This window comes from Wyeomyia smithii, chromosome 3 (genome assembly GCF_029784165.1).
Source record: "Wyeomyia smithii strain HCP4-BCI-WySm-NY-G18 chromosome 3, ASM2978416v1, whole genome shotgun sequence".
Taxonomy (NCBI): domain Eukaryota; kingdom Metazoa; phylum Arthropoda; class Insecta; order Diptera; family Culicidae; genus Wyeomyia; species Wyeomyia smithii.
Genome location: NC_073696.1, coordinates 37,353,956 through 37,373,541, shown reverse-complemented (window position 1 = coordinate 37,373,541; position 19,586 = coordinate 37,353,956). Strand labels below are relative to the sequence as shown.

General features: G+C 37.9%; 1 protein-coding gene across 9 annotated transcripts in view; it reads left to right on the top strand.

Annotated features, from left to right (window-relative positions):
• Positions 1–19,586, top strand: part of LOC129730509 (adenylate cyclase type 3) — a 74,191-nt gene that overhangs the window by 35,214 nt on the left and 19,391 nt on the right. For all 9 annotated transcript variants that reach the window (XM_055689898.1, XM_055689897.1, XM_055689896.1 and 6 more), the window contains 7 exons: positions 3,597–3,756; positions 4,041–4,190; positions 6,057–6,175; positions 7,516–7,627; positions 8,191–8,318; positions 8,556–8,714; positions 8,866–9,004. In XM_055689898.1, the coding sequence (XP_055545873.1) occupies positions 3,597–3,756; positions 4,041–4,190; positions 6,057–6,175; positions 7,516–7,627; positions 8,191–8,318; positions 8,556–8,714; positions 8,866–9,004 (967 nt within the window). The remainder of the gene's footprint in view (positions 1–3,596; positions 3,757–4,040; positions 4,191–6,056; positions 6,176–7,515; positions 7,628–8,190; positions 8,319–8,555; positions 8,715–8,865; positions 9,005–19,586) is intronic.

Sequence of the window (19,586 nt, the reverse complement as noted above, 5' to 3'; positions counted from 1 at the left end):
AGCCTTGGAATCCTTACAGACCTTGGTCGTCCAGATTGTGTCTTGTCCTCGGTGCCTCCGGTCTCTAGGTACCGATTTATGGTCCGTTACATGAATTTCCGGTTGATTCCGAGCGGTTTTAGGTGTTTGAATATGTGTCCGGGTTTGTACCCTTTCACATATTCAGCGATAACAGCTGCTCTTAACTATGCCATGGCTCACAACTCAATGTAAACGAACTGCACAGAAACGAAACTCTGCCACTTTGGGCAGCAAAGTTAACCTTTTCAATTGACATATAGATGGCACCAGAGAGATGCAACGTGTAGGCCGTCCCCAAAAAAAGTGTGACCGGACTTTTTTGTCACCGTGTAAATCTAACATTTTTTGATAGCAAGAGTCAAAATTTGCAAATGTTAAAATCAGAAAAATATGAGTTTCGAGCATCTGATAATATTTCTTCATTAGAGAGGCTTTTAGGTGATTCGCCTCTGCTATTAAATGATTTCTTGCTGGATCATAAATTTAGTTAGATAATGTTGAAGCAAGATTTTTTGCTAACTGTAGAGCTTCCAGTATTATTGCCCTAGAGATTTTTGTTTCGTCTAGTTTCGCTTTCGCTAACAAAAATAATCAAAATGCGATCTAGCCTATCACATTTTAACATCAGTCAGCACATTATTCCTTCATTTCTCAGTTTCCCTCATCTTCTGCGGGAATTGAGCTTCCATTCACTCTTTCACGTCAGCAGAACTTGGAATTTGAAAACAACATCGGCTCATAGAAACCAAGCAACTAGCATAGTTACCATACGGGACCATCGAGCGAAGGAGGCATTGAGTAATAGAAATATCGACTACTGCGAGTGAGTTTGTATGGGAAATCAAAGGGACTGAAAATATCATCGAGTATAGGAAAATATCGACTCCTAGAACATCGACTCATGGAGGTTTGACTGTATAAATAGTGGTATTTAAAATGATTTATAATCGAGTCTATATATAATCGAGTCCGATCCATATATGAGTACAGTGGCGTTTCGATTATACCACGATAAAAAAAAATCGCGTTATAAATTTGAAACATATTTATTTCATGTCATTTGTTAATGTTAGGTTTTGAATGTTCGGTATAATTGTGCTGTTGGTTACCAAAAATTATCAAAATGTATTTTTTTTTCCAAATTGGAGTGATTGTGTAAATTTATTCTAACAAATAATAAGTTCGAATGAGAGAGGCTGGGTCTCACCGCTGGGTGGATTAAGTGGAATAATTCGGGTTTTAAATATGGGTAAGAAGATACTACTCTTAGAATTTTGATATTTGGCTTTAAAACAAAGTTGCGTCGATAAACTTCGAAAATTTCCGATTTCTCAAAATTTCAAAATGGCGCGATTGTTGCCCCTTTAAGTTGAAATATGTTCAAAGTCGGGGAAATTTGGTTTTGCATCTAAATACACAAAAAAAAATATATAAAAGCCAAACAGAGAAAAAGTCAATTTTTGTTGCACTGTGTGAATTGTGGTAGAAGTGTATAAAATCAAATATAAACATTAAAATTCAACACCTCCACGGTTTTCGCGATGCACTTTATTATTACTCTGGATTTCTACCGTTACTACCGATTATACGAGTCGAATGAAGAAGTTAGTCAACATTGCACTTTGCAAAGATATCTGGCACCTCTGACATATTTGAGGTTCATGTGCAAGCTTTTGCAAAACTCATTACATTATTATTAGAGACAGTGGTAATTCGCGGCAAAAAAGTTGAAATTTCGCGGGTGGCAAAATAGAAAATATTCAACATTCGCGGTAATTTCGCGGCAACTATTTTTACACTACTGAATAAAGTAAAATTTTTCGTAACAATAAGAAACAACTGTTTTTTTTTTTAATTTAACATACGGTAATTTAACCGTACGATTCATGATTTCTTTGCATCACTGACTATAAGTACATACTGTGTCAAATTGTGTTCAGTTATATTTTGGTGTCGATAGGCACGTACTTTTGGCTCACGCTGCGTTTCGTATTTACCGAGTTTTCAGGATTTTTTTTTTCTCGCTTATTTTCCGTCGGTCTAGTTCCGCCACTGTTGTGGCCAATCACCGACGCCCAGGGAGGCGACTCCACACCCAGGACCCTAACTCACGACCCGTTTATTAACGGACCGGCGCCAACGGCTTTACTTCCTCATGCAATGGAAGGCGTGATCCCAGAGATTTTTCGCCTCAGAAAATCTCCCGGTGTCGGCTAGGATTTAATCTAGACCAGTTGGGTTGGTTGTGAGTGGATCACGCCACCTCACAACCATCGACACCTATGTCGGCGGTGGGATACGAACCCAGGCGTCGAGCGTGGTTGGCGAAGACGTTACCAACCACACTAGGCCCCCGCTGAGTTTTCAGGAATTGATAAATATTATTTGCCAACCAGAAAAAGCTCAGGAAGACGTCCGCGATCCGAATACCTACAAAAATTATAATACCGTACCGATCTCACAGTCAGGTATTTTAAAATTGCCTACTAGTAGGTACTTAGGACATTTAGCAACTTCGATTTTGGCTGCACACTCTGGAATTCTATCAATCGCCAATATATTTGCTCGAAGAGGATCTAGCAACCGAAGACAATTCCAGGTTGACAATATCGCGTTGTAAGAGAGCAGATAAGCACTGTTTCATTTTATTGGTTGCGTAGGAAAAGTAGCCCTCGAGGTGCCTATTATTCTTCAGCTTTGTCAGTGTCGCTGTTTTTCAGAAAATTCGCAGGTTTCGAATCTCAATGTTTCAAGATTGACATAGAACGATGCTATTTTTCATTACTTTCGCGACATTTCGCGGGTTTTTGTAAATTTCGCGGCCGACGCAGGATTTCGCGGAATTCGCGGCTTCCGCGAAATCGCGATTTACCTCTGTCCCTAATTATTATACGTATTATTTAAACATTAAGACTTGCCATAGGTAGGTAGCCACACTAGGTAGTTTGAAATGGATACTTTCATTTCAAACTACCTAGTTATAAAAATCAAACTTAAATTATTTAGGATAAATAAATTGAGCCATACGAAGCTTTTCTGTTTTGCGTGCATCTTCCAAAGCCTCAGTACTGTGTAACTTTCTTTTAGAGCTACGATGCACGTTCCTACTTAAAACATGTTCGAGTTTTGAAAATTGCTGGTTTTTATCATCAAAACAATTTTGTTGTTTTAGATAAAAATATGCAAAAAGGCCTACAAATACTGTTTAGATAAATGAACGCAATGGATCCTAATCCGTTACCTACCGGCTACCATGTTGTAATAAAATAACGGTAGTATCTGAAGCCTATGGGATAATTGTTTAAAGGCAAAATTATCTATTTATAGCGGGTCTCTCCTCGAAGATGTACATACAGCAGGGGTGGATTAAATTTATGTTTTCATGTAATAATGAGGATAATCCTCATTATTACATTAACATATCTCCCAGGAATCGAAAAATTAGTTTGTTCTCCATTGAAATGTTTCTCTGTGTTACATAAACAGTTTTTTTCATAATTTTAGACAATGTACAAATCAGAAAAAAATAAAACTAGACTTCAGGCTAAATCTTTTGCTTCTGAACCTATTTTCAGAGACTTCCTCGGGTGGGCTGTGCTGCTTAATTTTCTGGTGTACGTTACGCTTCCCGTGATTCTCCAATATACTGGCATCCTGCTGGGACTGGGGTCCTTTGTAACCTACATCAATGCAATCATCGGGTTGGCGAAGAAGGAAAACTTTTTCTGGGAACAGGTAAAGAAAACTTGAGAGTTACGTAATGCACGTTGAACGATGAACTCTTATCATAATTCAAGTTCAATCAGTTTTCATTTTCATGGTTGACAGTGTAATTCAATACATTATGTTTACATAAAAGAACAAATCAAGCGTAAACCAACAAACAAGCGTATGTGCAAACGGAAACATATCAAATGAGTGTTTACGCTTTGTTTACGTTCGAACGTACGGCTCTCTGTTATTTGACTCTAAAAATATTTGTCTAACTACAATTACCGTCCCGATTTGTGTATTTTCAGCAAATTATCAACATTCTTTTGTTGATAGCAGCAACGGCGATCGGGTTGCTGTTCTACTTTTTGGCCGAAGCTAAACAACGAAGAGCTTTTCTTGAAGCGAAACAAGGCCTAGAGGTGAAAATGCTGATCGAGGAGCAATCGGCTGAGCAGGTGAGTGCAAAAGTTTATCAATTTCAACTAAAAACTGTGACTTCTGATGATAAATGGACGTCATAAATTTTAACGATGAACCATAAATTGTCTTAATCTTAGAAGTGTGTATATCATTTAGTTGGTCAAACTATAAATTCACGAAATGATAGTTTGGATGTTACGCCCTCTTCGAGAGCACCGAGTGGTCAGTATAATATTGGAAAAGTTTAACCAGACGCTGGTACTCTTGATGGCAGTGGTGGTAGATTGATTCGATTAGTGAACGATTTATTTGAATACTGCTGGACATCAATGTGTCAGCAAGATCGTTAGTCAAATTGGCGTAGACGATGTCAGCATTTTAGTCGTTGCCAGGGGAGACGAAACATTTTAAGCACAAGTGTTGAATTCATGGGCGTCTGCTGGGTCTTTTCCTCGCTGTCAATGATGATTCCCTATTTTGCTTGGTGTAAAACTGTTAAAGTTCAGGCGCTCCTGGTCTTTGCGGGAATAATATTATACTGGTGCTCTGCATCTCTGCATCTATTCATTATTTCACCATATAGTAGCATTATATCGACAGACAACAGCCCAGTTACACCCAGCAAAGGATAAATCTCAGCTATAATGACTGAGCTTGACTTCCGGTTCGCGTGTCAGAGGGAAACTTGTGCGATGAGTGCCATTGGTTGTAATGAAATTTGCTGCTGTGCTTTTAGGTGCAGTTTGAACCAGGCGGTGTTGTCAATACATTGTTGTATACTGCAGAACAACGTATGGCAAAATAGGTACATTAGTGTGGCCTTATTTTAAAAGTTTATAGATAAAACGACCCTAAATTCCTAACTTATGTTATACTAAGTAATTGTTGACATAACTACTACGATGTTGAGCTTAGGTTTAATAATAAAAATATACTTGCGCACCCTGATATTCATACACCGCGTCATTGACTGCTGAATGACCGCAGAGCAAATTAATGCAGTACATGTGTAGGAATTCCCAGATGTGTTGCGAGTAAATTTTGTTGTCGAGCCTGTCATACCTTTCACTATTATTACTTCACTTACCACTAATCAACGACTGGCTCGTGTAACTTTCAAATTACACATTTCATCGAATATAGAATCACTTCCACATTATAACCTCTCGAGCGAGGATTAATGGTAAGAGCGAATTCATAGGAAGTGTGTGATTGCCTTTCATCTTTCTTGTATTGCATAAATAAAGCTTAAACTGAAAGTTTTTGTAGAAGATTAGTGGTTAACTTTCTCAGCAAATTGCAAGCATGTGATGTGTGTTAAGAATATAAATTTGTAATACCATTTGACGAAAACACGTTTGTATGGGCAAACCCTGAGGACGAGGAAATATATCCGTGAAACGACAGCCCAAAAAATTGTTCTGAAGAATCCCAGGACAAAATTGCTCGACAGTTTTCATAGAACGTGATTAAAAATAATGAAATCAAGTGGTTCCATAGTTTTACATAAACGAGCATTAGTATCTCTTAACCATACTGAAGAATGAGCAGAACGAAATCGCATTCATATTGTATCAATAATTTCAATTGAACATAAATATAAATAAACAATTGCAATAAAAAAAACAATTTCAGCGTTTCGCAAATTCACTGTGAAATTTTTGGAATAGCTGATATGACAAAAGCCAAATACAGAAATTTTCAAGAAAAATCCCAACTTCGAATTTAAAAACATAACGTTTCGATCTTTGGTCTATACAATTTAATTTTTAATTCGATTAATTTTTTGCCATAAAAATATTTTCGATATCAGTAAAAATGTTTTATTTAGTAACCGATTTTCACATTATTAAATTATTTATCCTATACTTAACTAAAGCAGTTCTTATCTCTTTTCACAGGAACGACTTCTCCTTTCTGTGCTTCCAGAGCATGTGGCGGTGAAAATGCGTCAAGATTTGGGATCCACCAACTCGGAACAGTTCAAGAAAATCTACATGAGCCGGCATGAAAATGTGAGGTAAGAGTCAAAGCATATACAACGCCCGCACATTAGGCACCATGTAGCGGCGAACTGACAAAGACAATGTAACAAATATTCGGTTATCCGGTTTGGTGTCGATTTTCGTAGCTAGTTCTCTGCCTACGTGAAAATCCTTAACCTCAGTTGGTTATGTTTGTGCTTTTAGCCGTATTGATTAACTAGGTTTATATTCGCCGACGCAAACAAACCAAAAGGTAACAACAAACGCCGGGATAACGTAGAATTGCCTTATGATTATTTGATAATAACCACTTTCGGTGTAATACCGTAAGGTGCTCGAATTCCACGCAGCGCGTGATTGTACCTATCTTGTAGTAAAATCCAACTATTTGATTTCTATATACCAATTCACATTTATGCCACCGCAAACCATAAAATCATCAGAAACCGGTTTGTTTCGAATTGTAAATGTTTATGATCGTACGGAGTACGGTACATTTCTAATATGTTAAGCCTGCTACAAAAATTGGGCGGTAATAAAACTTGTTCGGAAGAGTTGTACTTTCCATACAGAATAAACCGTTTAGGCCTAAATAACCGTTTGATGCCAACAAGGAACGCTATAGGATGCCTTCCGAAAAGTTTTCCTCATATTTTAACGTATTAGGATGATTGTTTTTTCATGAACGATGGGCAACAGCCCCGAATAATTTATTTATTTGGTTCGCGAACGAAAGAAAGATTGTTCGGGGTTATGAGGCTGTGGATCCGAACAAAAAAAAGCTCATCCAAAATTCAGATGAATGCTTAGTCGATTCAATATTTTATTTAAGGCGGATGGCATTACGAAACACTATCTTTCTTGTTGGGATTTTGGGTTCAATTCACTGATTGCATTGCTGAAGGTCAGCGACGATGGATGACCGGTCAACGAAAGTTTTTACTGGCAGGAAGCTCAACTACGACTATCGGTTGCATTGCAACTGGTGGATTGGATTCTAAATTACTAATTTAACTCTGTGAAAACTTGATTGATAATTTAACATTTTTTGTGTATTCACATATCCTATGCATTTCCATAGTGTTCATGTTCGCTTGTTGACATCAATATTTACAGTGCAAAGGGAAAAGAACAAAATGGTTACGAACATAATCATCAACCAAAGCAAGCATGAATGACTTCCGGTTATCTACGGTCTAAATATAAACACGAAAAATAAAAGTCACACACGGCTTGGACAAGAGATTTCTTCTTCTTCCTGCCGAGTTCATACTCGAATACTGATAAGTCACGTAATCTACTACTAGTACGCTAACGGGTGTCACCGTTGAAAAGAAGAGTGTGAATCAAGTTTTCTCCTTTCTCTCTTTTTCAGTATTCTATATGCAGATATTGTCGGATTCACCGCAATTTCGTCAACGTATTCTGCTCAAGATTTGGTGAAAATTTTAAACGAGCTTTTCGCGCGCTTTGACCGACTTGCAGAGGTGAGTATAAGTATGTTTCAGTTGGTAAATGATTGTACAAGAATGGTATACTGCATAGCCACTTTAACAGAGATTTGCTTCATTAGTCTTCCATCTTCCAATTAACTATTTCCTTGAGTTACTATTGAAAAAGAGAAGAGAAACAAATTTACAAGTCATATTCATGGCTTCCACGAGCAACACAATTTCTCTGCTTCAACGAATCCTATTCTATACTTTTTTTTATTGCAAAGATGAAACAGCATCATTATTGGACCTCTTCTGTTGTTTCGTTTCCTCGAATCTATAGCAACCAGGGACGTAGTAGAGCGGCAACCTTGGAAATAATTCATTTGTTTGGTTGTAACTTCCTCTTCATTGCGCATTTAATCTATGTTAGGTTTATGATCCCTGTAAATTTCTGGAAGCAAAAGTTTGTCATACTACGAAATCGTAAACTTTTTCGATGCCTCTGTCGTCGTTGCGTTGTTGATAAAAAAAACTTCGGATTAATTCTCCTAGCACAATAAGCAGTGATTAAGCTTTAATGTCTATTGACACACATTCTCTCTATTTGTTCGTAGAAATACCAGCAACTAAGGATAAAAATTCTGGGCGACTGCTATTACTGCATCAGCGGGGCTCCCGTGGAACGTCCGGATCATGCTGTTCTGTGCGTCCACATGGGGCTATCCATGGTGAAAGCTATTAAGTAAGTTTGGATGGAATGGGGAGAAGCTATGGGGCACTTTATTATTTAAGGTCAGTTGATAGCGAATGGGAAACAAATTAGGCTTAACTTGAGTGTGATTTCTAAAGAAATACAATATTTTTTCTGGTTATTCAAAGCACCCCCACATACAACACTAATCGTCATTAATTAGTTAGCAGATAAACCCTAGCAATGGCAGTTTCTTTTTTGCGAACTTCTTTCTGTTACTTTTCTCAGGTACGTACAACAGAAGACCAACTCCCCGGTCGACATGAGGGTGGGTATCCACACAGGAGCCGTGCTGGCAGGAATTCTCGGCCAGCGTCAGTGGCAGTTCGATGTCTACTCGAAAGACGTTGAACTGGCTAACAAGATGGAATCGAGCGGCAAGGCCGGGTAGGTTGAATGTAAATTGCGTGTAACGGGAGCGAAAAATTATAATGAAGTCATTCGACTTTGCTGATTCTGATTATGACTTTTTATCTCCGTTCCCAATCTCAACCTGCTAATTCGGGCAACAATTATGCGATTTTTTTTTTCTGGCTAGCCGAGTTCACCTTTCCGACAAAACTCTGAGCTTTCTGAACGGAGAATTCGAAGTGGAGCCTGCCTTCGGAGAGAAACGGGAGGAAGCGCTACGGATAGCGGGTCTGAAGACTTTCTTCATCACCAAGGTGGTGAAACCGGTGAGTTTTAAACACGTCATGACAGAAAAATATAAATCCACAAATTTCACTTTGTTAAAAGCGTGAAAGGTTTCGTGAATGGTTGAATTTCGTGCTGTACAAGTTTAAATCTCAACATCATCTGAACAACTTTATATTGAGCAATTGAGGAAAACGTTAATCACTCTTAGCTGTTGGCTTTTAACTGTTTTTAATCAACGCTCAAATAAATTTGTGAATCACGTTTCATCCTTCGCGGTTGACGCTAATTTTGCTCGTTGTTCTGTCTTGTTGTTGTTTGTTGGTGTGTCTGTTCTGGTCGAAATATTGTTAAACAGTTCCGTAAAAAATGTCCCAAGCCTAATTTTTTTCAATTGTCATTCTTGATTTGGTTGAAACTTTGCACAGATCCCATCGGAAGGTTAAAGATGACATTTTGTTTTATTAGTATTTTATTTGAAATCACGAATAATTTTAAATTACTGAAAAATAAAATTATTAAAAAGGGCCTATGTAAAATGGTTACAAATATATTTAGAACGATTTGTTTGATCGGTGTGATGGCAAGGGTGTAGATAATAATTTTGTTTTGGCGAAAAAATGTACACCGTAAACTTTTTTTTGTACCATAATTCGTTCAAATAACGAAATGGTTGTATGGAAAGACACGACCGCAAGATTGACAAAAGAACTACATCAAGTTCATTACAACACTTGCATTGTTGCACTCAGGAGTGATCACGAACACTTTGAATGATAGACGCTAAGATTACGGTAGACTGTCTTATATTATTGTTGATAAGTTTTATTTTACACTATTAAAAAAAACTCTCTGGAAATAATTTCGTGGCCCTGAAAAGATTCAAAATGGCAAATTGGGTAGATTTACGACCTATGAATACAATTTCCGGTTCCGGTAATACTCATACAAGCTAGTATTTGGCCGGCTTTAGCAATTTTCCAGGAACTGGAAGTCAACATCTTTGACTCCAGATACCATTTCAAATTCCTTGAGTGTCATCACATTATTTCCAGAAAATTATTTCATTAGTATTGGTTAATGGTTATTTAACTCTCGAACGCAACAATGCAAGTAATGCAACAAACAACCTTAGGTAGCTCTGCGTCTACCTTGTGGTCGTGGCTTTGCATACAACCCTTCTGTTATTCGAACAACTACGGTACACAGACAAACCTGCGTTGAGTTGAAGGAAATAATTCTTGATTGTCTATTGGCAGTAATATAATTTTTCCCCGTTTGACATTTGAAAGAGGTGTATTGATAATTTCAAAATTTTGTGCAAATGAGGAGTTGGAATGCTAGCGAATTTCAATTTCCATATATAAATACGACATCACTGAATAGGGATGGAACAAACATTATGCGGCACAAACAAGTTTCAACAGTCGGAGTACATGTAGATTGAAATAAAATTCACTTTGAATTCTAGTTCAAAACGAGAAACCTATCGCTGTTGCAAGCAGCTGCTACTTAGTTGGGACCGCCCTTCCCACTATCCACTAGTAAAATGATTTGCTTGAGCAGAAGCAGGCTCTTGTATAGTCCAAATAGTGCATTCCCGGTGAACTAGGTTTCATATTCTATCGACCGTGTTAGAGAAAGCAAGCATTAAGCGACCAATCAGAGGTCGAAATCTGGGTTTTAACAAGACTTGACAATTTTGAATAGTACAATAGTTCGAATAATCAAATTGAAATTTTCTGCATGTGGGCGGATGCACAGATGATTTTAAAATCGATTGCTGCAAGACCGAAATAAATCCGTTGAAAACTTCAGACATATTTTTCCCAATTTTAGAATCAACTACTGTTGTCAAGCAAAACAGGATTAAAGTAACAGTGGTTTGGTTCGCCCACGTCGCTTACTCTGAATCTAGCTTTCCATGAGCGACAGTGGACGCTGCCCATTTCGACATCTTCTGGAGTAAAGACACAAAATTCCATTCCCACCGACCGACAGATAATCGATGCAACCTTCCGTTGCATAATCTGGAACAGAATATTTCCCCGATATTCCTTTGCCTGAATAAAATGCTGTAACTAGACACCTTATTTCCCGTGAGAGAAACAACAATAGCAGCGAAATAAGTAGGAAACAATCTCACCCCCACTGGCACAATCTCACAACGGCTTATGCCTTGTTCAGATTACGCCGGATATCACCTGATATCGCCAGATGATATCGGATATCACTTCGAGCGTTCACACTGCAGTGAGCTGATATAATTTGACATTTGCTTTGGTAATTAAAAACAGAAGAAAACAAAAACTGAGTCGCCTCCCTGGGCGTCGGTGATTGGCCACAACAGTGGCGGAACTAGACCGACGGAAAATAAGCGAGAATAAAAAAAAAGAACAAAATTTCAATTTTTTCAAAAGAAAGGTTTACTTCGCTACAGCATGTATATGGTATTTTTGTTGCCAGAACAAACGGGACCTTTTTTGTTGCAAAACGTACTGTATCTTTTATTCAATTAGTTCATGACATGTGAAACCATTTTTCGATATTTAGTGAATTACAAAACTAATATTGCTGTTTGTATATTTCTACACAAAGAAATCACGTTATAAATCAAATAGATATAATTATCGGATTTACAGTTCAAACATATTTTACGGTATATATGGAAGCACAACACACACTACGCCGAAATTTCGATTCCTTTTGTTCTCACCCAGTAATCGACAACATATATCATACCCATACAATCGTGTATACAAATGGGCATCTAACATATACACTACAGTCTATATTTACGCGCGGATACGTAGCGCGTAAAAAACCGCGTAAGAAGAGACTTTAGTGTATACGAAAATAACAACAATAGTATCAATTTGCTTTACGTTTACGTTTACTTGCAATTCAAAGCAATGAAACTAGAAGGAACGAGTACAGTTTCACAAGCTTTCTTGCTCTCTTTGTTACTGACTAACTAAACCAAATGATGCCTAAAATGAAAATGGGCTGATCAAAAATGGAACTTTGAAAGGAAACTTTAATAATTAAATTTAGAAGTTCTATTTAACTTTCCGTAATCTTTTCTAATTTTTCTAATAACATGAAAAGTAGGAAAATAGGATAAAAAACAAAAGATGGAATTCGACCACTTAGTAAAGGATAATGGTAGTTAAAAATATAACAACTAACATGGGCTAACTAGAACTGGTATATTACCATATTTAACGAAACGAAAACATCATACCAATCAAACAAACTGTTGCGGCTTGAATTTATTTCTTTAATTTCAAAATTTTCATAATCTTAACTTTTATTACCCATTTCTCCATATTTAGACAACCAGCATTGTTTAGTCAACCTTTTGTAGTTTTTGAAAAACCAAAAAAAAAAATTTAAAACTAATAAATTATAATTTTTTTTATATACTTCTTTAAAAATATTTTTTCGCTGTGTATGTATGTTTTTGGGATAAAAAATAACTATCTTCATCTTTGCCTAGGACATCACACCGATCTAACAAACGATTCTGACTCTAAAAATATTTGTAGTCATCAATACCTTTTTTACACAAGTCCTTTTCAAAAATCTGCCGTGATTAAAAAAAATCTGCTTACACCATTTCTGAACGGTTAATGCCTCATGCGCTGGTGCTGAATCCTGTTAAAAGTAAAAACAGTCTTCCCCAAAAAACATCTTAGCGCAAGGATGCAAATGGCTTTTGATAACGTGTTGCAAGTAGGGTGTGGGACTACTTCGGCAGGGGTTTTCTGCGTCATATATTTCTCATTAGAACGAAGCAAAAATTAAGACGAAAAAACCCCTGACGAACTAGTCCCTCACTCTAGTACTCCTTGTTTATTTTCACGCCCCTGTCAATGAATAGCAATAGTAATTTCCCTTTGGTCGATATACCTCTCCAAACCATCAGACAGCTGACGTATAATAATATCGCTCGACTGCTTTTTTATCGGCTGGTATATCACGACGATATGCTTCATATACACGGCCATTTTGCTTATTCAAAGTTGCCTCCAGAGTAAACAACTTTTCGTCCGAAAAATAATGTTGTGACCTGCGTGCGTCTTCAGCAGCAACTGAGATTTAGCAACCCTGTCGGCAATATTTTTACGAGTTAATCCGTGAATTTTCTGCTTCTTAAAAGCTGAATATCCAAGGTCCTTTTTGACAACATTTTGCATGGAAGTGTGGCTCATGTTCATTTCACACGCCATTTCTCTTGCCGAGCGGGCTTGATTTCGACGGAAACGTTCCTTCACTGCTTTCAGGGCCGGCGTCACATTATTTTCCCGAGTGGGTAGTAAGAAATAGGGAAGGTTCATGGGTGACAAAGACGTAGCCGAGGGGAGATGACCTTCTGATACCTTAACAAAATTTTACGAAAAGTCGACAGTGCATCAATAGGGTGCCAATGGAATGTTTAAGAGAAATTTGATTTTCGAATTTCGTTCAGTAGTCATGTTTCCCATCAATTTCCCATGGAAGGCAATTATATAGGCTCATTTGCAAAAGTAATTCCATGCCCTTGCGAGTGGTTTTCCGAGAGTTTATCGGAACATTCGCCATGGTGAACAAGCGTGTAGGCATGTTTTTGAGTTCTTTCTTCGTTCTATTTATCAATTCCTCCTCAATTTTCGCGGCAAGATTGTTGAGGTTGGTGTTCTGGTTTGTCCAGAAACTCTGGATGGGATGCAGCTGGGGAACGTTGGGTGGGTTGGCCGACCTGGGTACCGCATCGATTTTCAGCCGCTCCATCTCCAATGATTGCTTCGAGTAGTGACACCACATTGGGTCAGAGCACCGCGTCTTCGCTCCTACGGTATTTCTTGGTAAACGACGCTACTTTCGGCAGGCACTTCGTACTATAAATTTCCCCGTTCACGGCCAGTACGGAGCTTCTCGCTGATTGTCAGCCACAGCAGCACCTTCTTTGGGAACTTGGTGTGTGAAATGAATTTCACCTCGGAAGTCACTTCCTTCGTGGGAAAAATAAAATATGGAGTGCCCTGCCAGTTGTTGTCATCCAGGGTGAGATAGGTCTCGGCGTGGACCACCATCATCACGTCGCGATTTGCCGGAAAAATCGACTCGACCATCGAGCAACTCCGAAACCAATGGACGGGACCTCCGCTTTCTGATGTCCATTTTCGCCAGGTACTTTTCCACTGTTTGGCCGGTTGAACCGACCTCCCGATCAAGCGTACGCAGCGATGTAACCACTTCCCCCTCGGTTTTCCTCTTCAGCATTCTTTGGAGCTTCTTGTCGCTCAGGGTCGTCGACTGTCCGGAACCAGTCTTTCTTTCGATACTCTAATTGTAGTCCAGCAGTGCCAAGATGTTGTAGATACCGGAACAAGCGTAACCGGCGTCCCTTCCCCTACGATGTCTGTTTTCGACGTGACGGGGTACCGTTCTTTGATCGCGCACACTTCTGAACGGAGTAGCTTCACTGTTTTCGCCATTATGGTTAGAGTTTGAGTCATTTATTTCTGCTGACTCATGGGTTACTATGATTGATGCTTCATGGGTAGTTTCGTCAGTGCGTGTAAAGGGAAACTCATGAAAAATCGGCCTTTTTTTAATACTTTTTTCAATGCTAACGTTAGGACTCAACAGTTTTGTCTTCTCGAAAAAGTTTCCATCGAAGATTTGAGCTTAATCGAACTTTTGAGAGGGTTTCACTAACAATCGTGAAAGTCTTACATATTTGACCAACCTAAAAATGCACAATAGTAGTTCTTGAAGTTTCAGAAATCGATTTTTTTTTATAGCAAATCTCTTAGAAATGCATGAAATGTCTAGAACTGATATAGTTTTTTATAAGTTTGTTTTAAAAACAAAAATTAAATTTCAGGGTCATGGAAACTTTTGCGTTGGGAGACTCGAGCTACACCAGAACACACAAGAGACACTCCCAGCTCGAACATTTTCTTTATCGATCAAAAAACTGTAACTTTGACCGCTTGAGGCTCTTCTTCCCAAAGTCCGATTGAGCTCAAATTTGGCATGGAAAATTTTTACGAGAAAACAAAACATTAGAAATCTTTCGTAATTGAAATTCAGAACTCTATCGTAAATGAAACAATTAAAAAAAAATCCTTTTCTCTGAGTAACGTTACAACTGTACATAAGTCTGTAGATTTATAACCTCTCGCTCAACGATATTCATAAAAAAATCTGTCGCTCGCAACAGTCCTTTTTTTTGATTTCGTCCGATAATTCCGTGTGGGTAAGTACCCACATAGATATTTTCCGAGTGGGTACTACTACCCATACAACCCACATGAAACGCCGGCCCTGACTGCTTTGATGACCGCTGAAGGCCGAACACTCCGTTTTGCCAGGTATCTTCTTGGAAACAACCGTGCCTGTATCCTTGAAACGCTTGATGGTCCTGTCGACTACAGACGGTGTTATAAACAGATACGCAAAGAGCGAGGCTGAAAACTCCAAGTGAACCGTCGAATTGAGGCTCCAAGTGTGCAAAGTAAGCAAACTCATGCGTGTTACTTTTCGTATAGAATGTGTGTTGCAATCAGTATAAATTCTGTCAATCACGTGCAATTATGGTTTTAACGAAAAATGTGTTCGTCATGCTCATATTATGAGTGATGCATTGAAAATTAAATAACTGTATGAACAAGCATTGAAACTCAGTAATATATCCTTACAAAGTTTCGAAATTTCATTACACTTTCTAGTGCGGATGAAAAGTTTAATGCGAAAATAAATGTGGTTGCCAGAATAGTTCAAAATAGAATATTAGCAAAGGATTGTCATATTTACTGCTTTTCTCTTTGCGTATCTCTTTATAATACAGTCTCTACTGTTGTCGAATAATCTGCTAAAATTCAGATGTGACAGCTTCCTCCTGATCCCGATGTTAGTCAATCCTTGCAGGTGCAAGACCCTTATTTGTTCTCTATTTAAATCCATTGCAATTTTCTTGAGAGTGGAACTGAAAACTGACTGTATGTAAAAATGTCTTTTTAGAGGGATTAAATTGTACCTAAAAATTATGAGTGTTATTGCGACATTTTTCTATAACGACGGTCCCTTGAAATATCGCTATAAAGCGATTCGACTGTACAACAAACACATAAACAGTAAATACGTCACTCTTTCAAAACATGCTGAAATGTTTGTCATGTTGTGACAGAAAATACAACGAGGGGCACTCGAATACGTGTATTACTTCAATGATGCCACCCTGTACAGAATCTGTCTGTCCTGTTTATCTGTCCCATTCTTCGTGATTTTAATGTTCAATTTTAGCTCCACTTCCACGCAAGGTATATTCATATTTAGTTTTTGTCTGTCTGCCGTCTTGAAGAATGACGCAAGCGACTTTTTCCGATCTTTTCCTTTTTAAGGCGGCATAGTAACAATTTATGCTTAACAGGTGACAACTAAAATTTAGGATTTTTTTAAAGCTCCCTTGCAGAGTAACACAAACACCCTCAAAGAGAAATTAGTGTATGTAAGCGCTCTCTCTCTCTCTCTCTCACTCTCTCTCTCTCCTCTTTAAACCAGTATTTTTTGTTTCCTTTATGCATACACAGTACTGTTCAAAATGGTGGCGAAACAAGAAGCATTGCGCAACTAACTTAACCACACAAAAATTTTGGCAAAAAAAATTCACGGTAAACCATTTTAAAGGTGAAAATCTTCCGCTTTCGACTGTGTATAATCTTCTGCAAACTTCCGACTAGAGTAGTGGACAGAGAATGACTTTTTCCTTTTTGTCTAAATCATGGTTCAAGCCTAGTAATTTGTACGAGCTGCAAATAGTCGACAGTCTTGTTTCGGCATCATGAAAAAGTATCCTTGAAATGCCGGTTACGGACCTTTTTCAAATGTTCATTTTATTCATAATAAATGTATCTTCATGAGAAATAAATTAGTTTTTCTTTAAGTACATATACTTTTTTTGACAGCAGTAGAAAAAAGCCCAAAATGGTAGTTGTCACTCGTCATAAGTTTATTTTACAAAAATGAAAATTTTATACTAATTCCTCCTGATTATTTACTGATTCGTACAGTAGAGTCTCTTTTTACACGGTTTTTCACGACGGTTTTCCAAATAACGCATCGTTTTTTTTTTCAAATAATGCGGGTTTTTCACACGTATTTTTGCAAGATTTTACGTCCTCGCGTAAAACAGTTACAGTAAGTAACAGTAACGGTAATAGACTATAATAGACTAATATACAGTTACATTTTCACACCATTTTTTACGTCGTTTTTCCAAATAACGCGGTTTTTTACGTCGTTTTTCCAAATAACGCGGTTTTTACACTTTTTTACACGGTACGTAACCATCGTGTAAAAAAAACTTCACTGTGTTTCGATTTGGTCATTGGTCCTCCTTTCACTTTTTTTCATCAGAACGAAAAGAGTTATGTGAGGAAAGCACACATGCACTCATTTCAATCGATAGTAGTAGCAGCAACATAATAAATGTTACTCATGTTTTTCATTGCAAGACTCAGTTATATTTATCTTCAGTTTGAAACACGTTCGATAGAGCTCACTTTGCGGAGTACGCCCGGACGGTGTCATTTTTTGTTCCGAGTGGAGAACATTGGCGTGTCCGGTTGATAAGATAGTGCTACTTGTGACGATTGAACTAATTTATGATATCATGTGGAACACCGTTCCTGGCATTCGTTTGCGGAAAACATAAAGTATAACAATGAGCTTGAAATAAAATGTTCAATTTGCAGTAGAATAGCTATTTGGAAAATCACTGGTACTTTATAATCTTGTGATAACTGTGATATCACGATTGCTTCTTTATACGGCGGAGTTTCAATACGTTATTGTGATTATTTATCATATATTTTGTTCGCTTGTATTTGAAGTTATATCTTATATTTAGATTGAACGGAATCATTTCGGATGCATCGGCTTAAGACAATGATTTTTGAAAATATTTCTAGATAGCGAACTAAATTGAATGTAACTTTGCTAACAATGACATAGCTCACTATTACTTCTGGAAGGAGTAAAAATCATGATCATAAACTAAACTTTGTGCATTATTCGAAAATTCTTCGGGTTGGCAGGAAATAAACATTAGGTATCATAATTATAGCAACATATATTTTTGGCTATATTGTCGGAACCACTTTGGAGCTTATTAGAAAAGAAAATTTTGAGTTGGCTAAGAAGATTATTATTTACACCTAATCATAAAGTTTCAACAGTTAATTTATTCTTTTTTCTGCGCTGCAAAACAAAAACTGTTCGATCAGCAAATCATTGTACAGCGCAAAAAGGATCCAAATAATAATTAATTCATCATTACGGTAGCAGCAAGCTTTCGAAGAATTACGGCGTCTTTCTTCTTGCTTCGTCAGTTCCATTTAGGTTCTCCTGTTTCTTGCGAATCACACTGCGATTGTTTCTAATGCTTCGTAAAGCCCATATTGAAAAAGAAATACGTTAATGGTTTCGAATCAACAGACTGTGAAAAGTTTTACCTTTGGAATAACTTTTTTTGTTCCGCAATGCGGAAAGCACCTGTGGAGTTAATTAACGCCACCCCTCATGCATTTCGTACTTGGTAGTTCTTTATTAAAATGTTGTCTCATTCTTCGCTCTCCCAACTTCGATTATCTGTTGGCTTCACTTTGCATAAATGAACATTAAACTGTTCCAACGGTTTATTCCTGATTCAATGAAATTTAAGTTCAGCATAGCGATGGCGGTATGATTCACTGATTAAGCCCTGTGGCCAGCGTTGCCAGGTCATTTTTTCAAAAATCTGGAAAAGGCAAAATAAAAATCTGGAAAAAATCTGGCAGTCATTTCGTGGGGTGAAAGGTTAATTTTTCGAATAAAAGTTTTGGGGTACGCAAAATTTGAGGTGACAAAATTGCAAAATTTCGCGCCAAAATTGAAGTGATGACCTTTTTGCGGAACAGAGAAAATAAAATCTGGATAAAATCTGGATCATCCATGAAAAATCTGGATAATTGGACATCAAAGCTGTCTACCTGGATACATGTTCAAAAATCTTGATAATCCAGCTAAATCTGGATACCTGGCAACGCTGCCTGTGACAGAGCTCAAAGACCGATGAAATGGGTAAAACCTCAAGTACTCTTGGGAGAGTTGCATTCATTATCTTCCATGAACAGCGCACGACCCTTTCTCTTCTAAATGCCATGCCACGGAGTTGGGGACCCCTTTATTTCCGGTAAGAAACTCCAGCCCGAGAAGACGACTGTGCAAGGTGCGAGGTGAAAAATATTTACCCAGCACATTTCTTCGCCTGGCCGGGAGAAGATACGAGCTGATAGGACTTCACGCCACACCAGCTTGGCTGCAGGCAGGCAGTGAACCGTAAAGCGCTAAGATGACGAGGACTATGGGACACACGTATATGGATCTGGCAGCTGGATGACAATGGGACAGCAAGAGGTGCATTGCAGGGACCTGACGATGCTCCCCGGCAAGCGCTGCAAATCGAATTAACTAATCTATTATCGTTTAGGATAAAGGACATTAAATTACGTGTGATATTACTTGTGAATTCTTGGGTTCGTTCACTTTGTTCGGAAGTGATTTTTTTTCGCAGTCGGTGCAACTATATTTTCA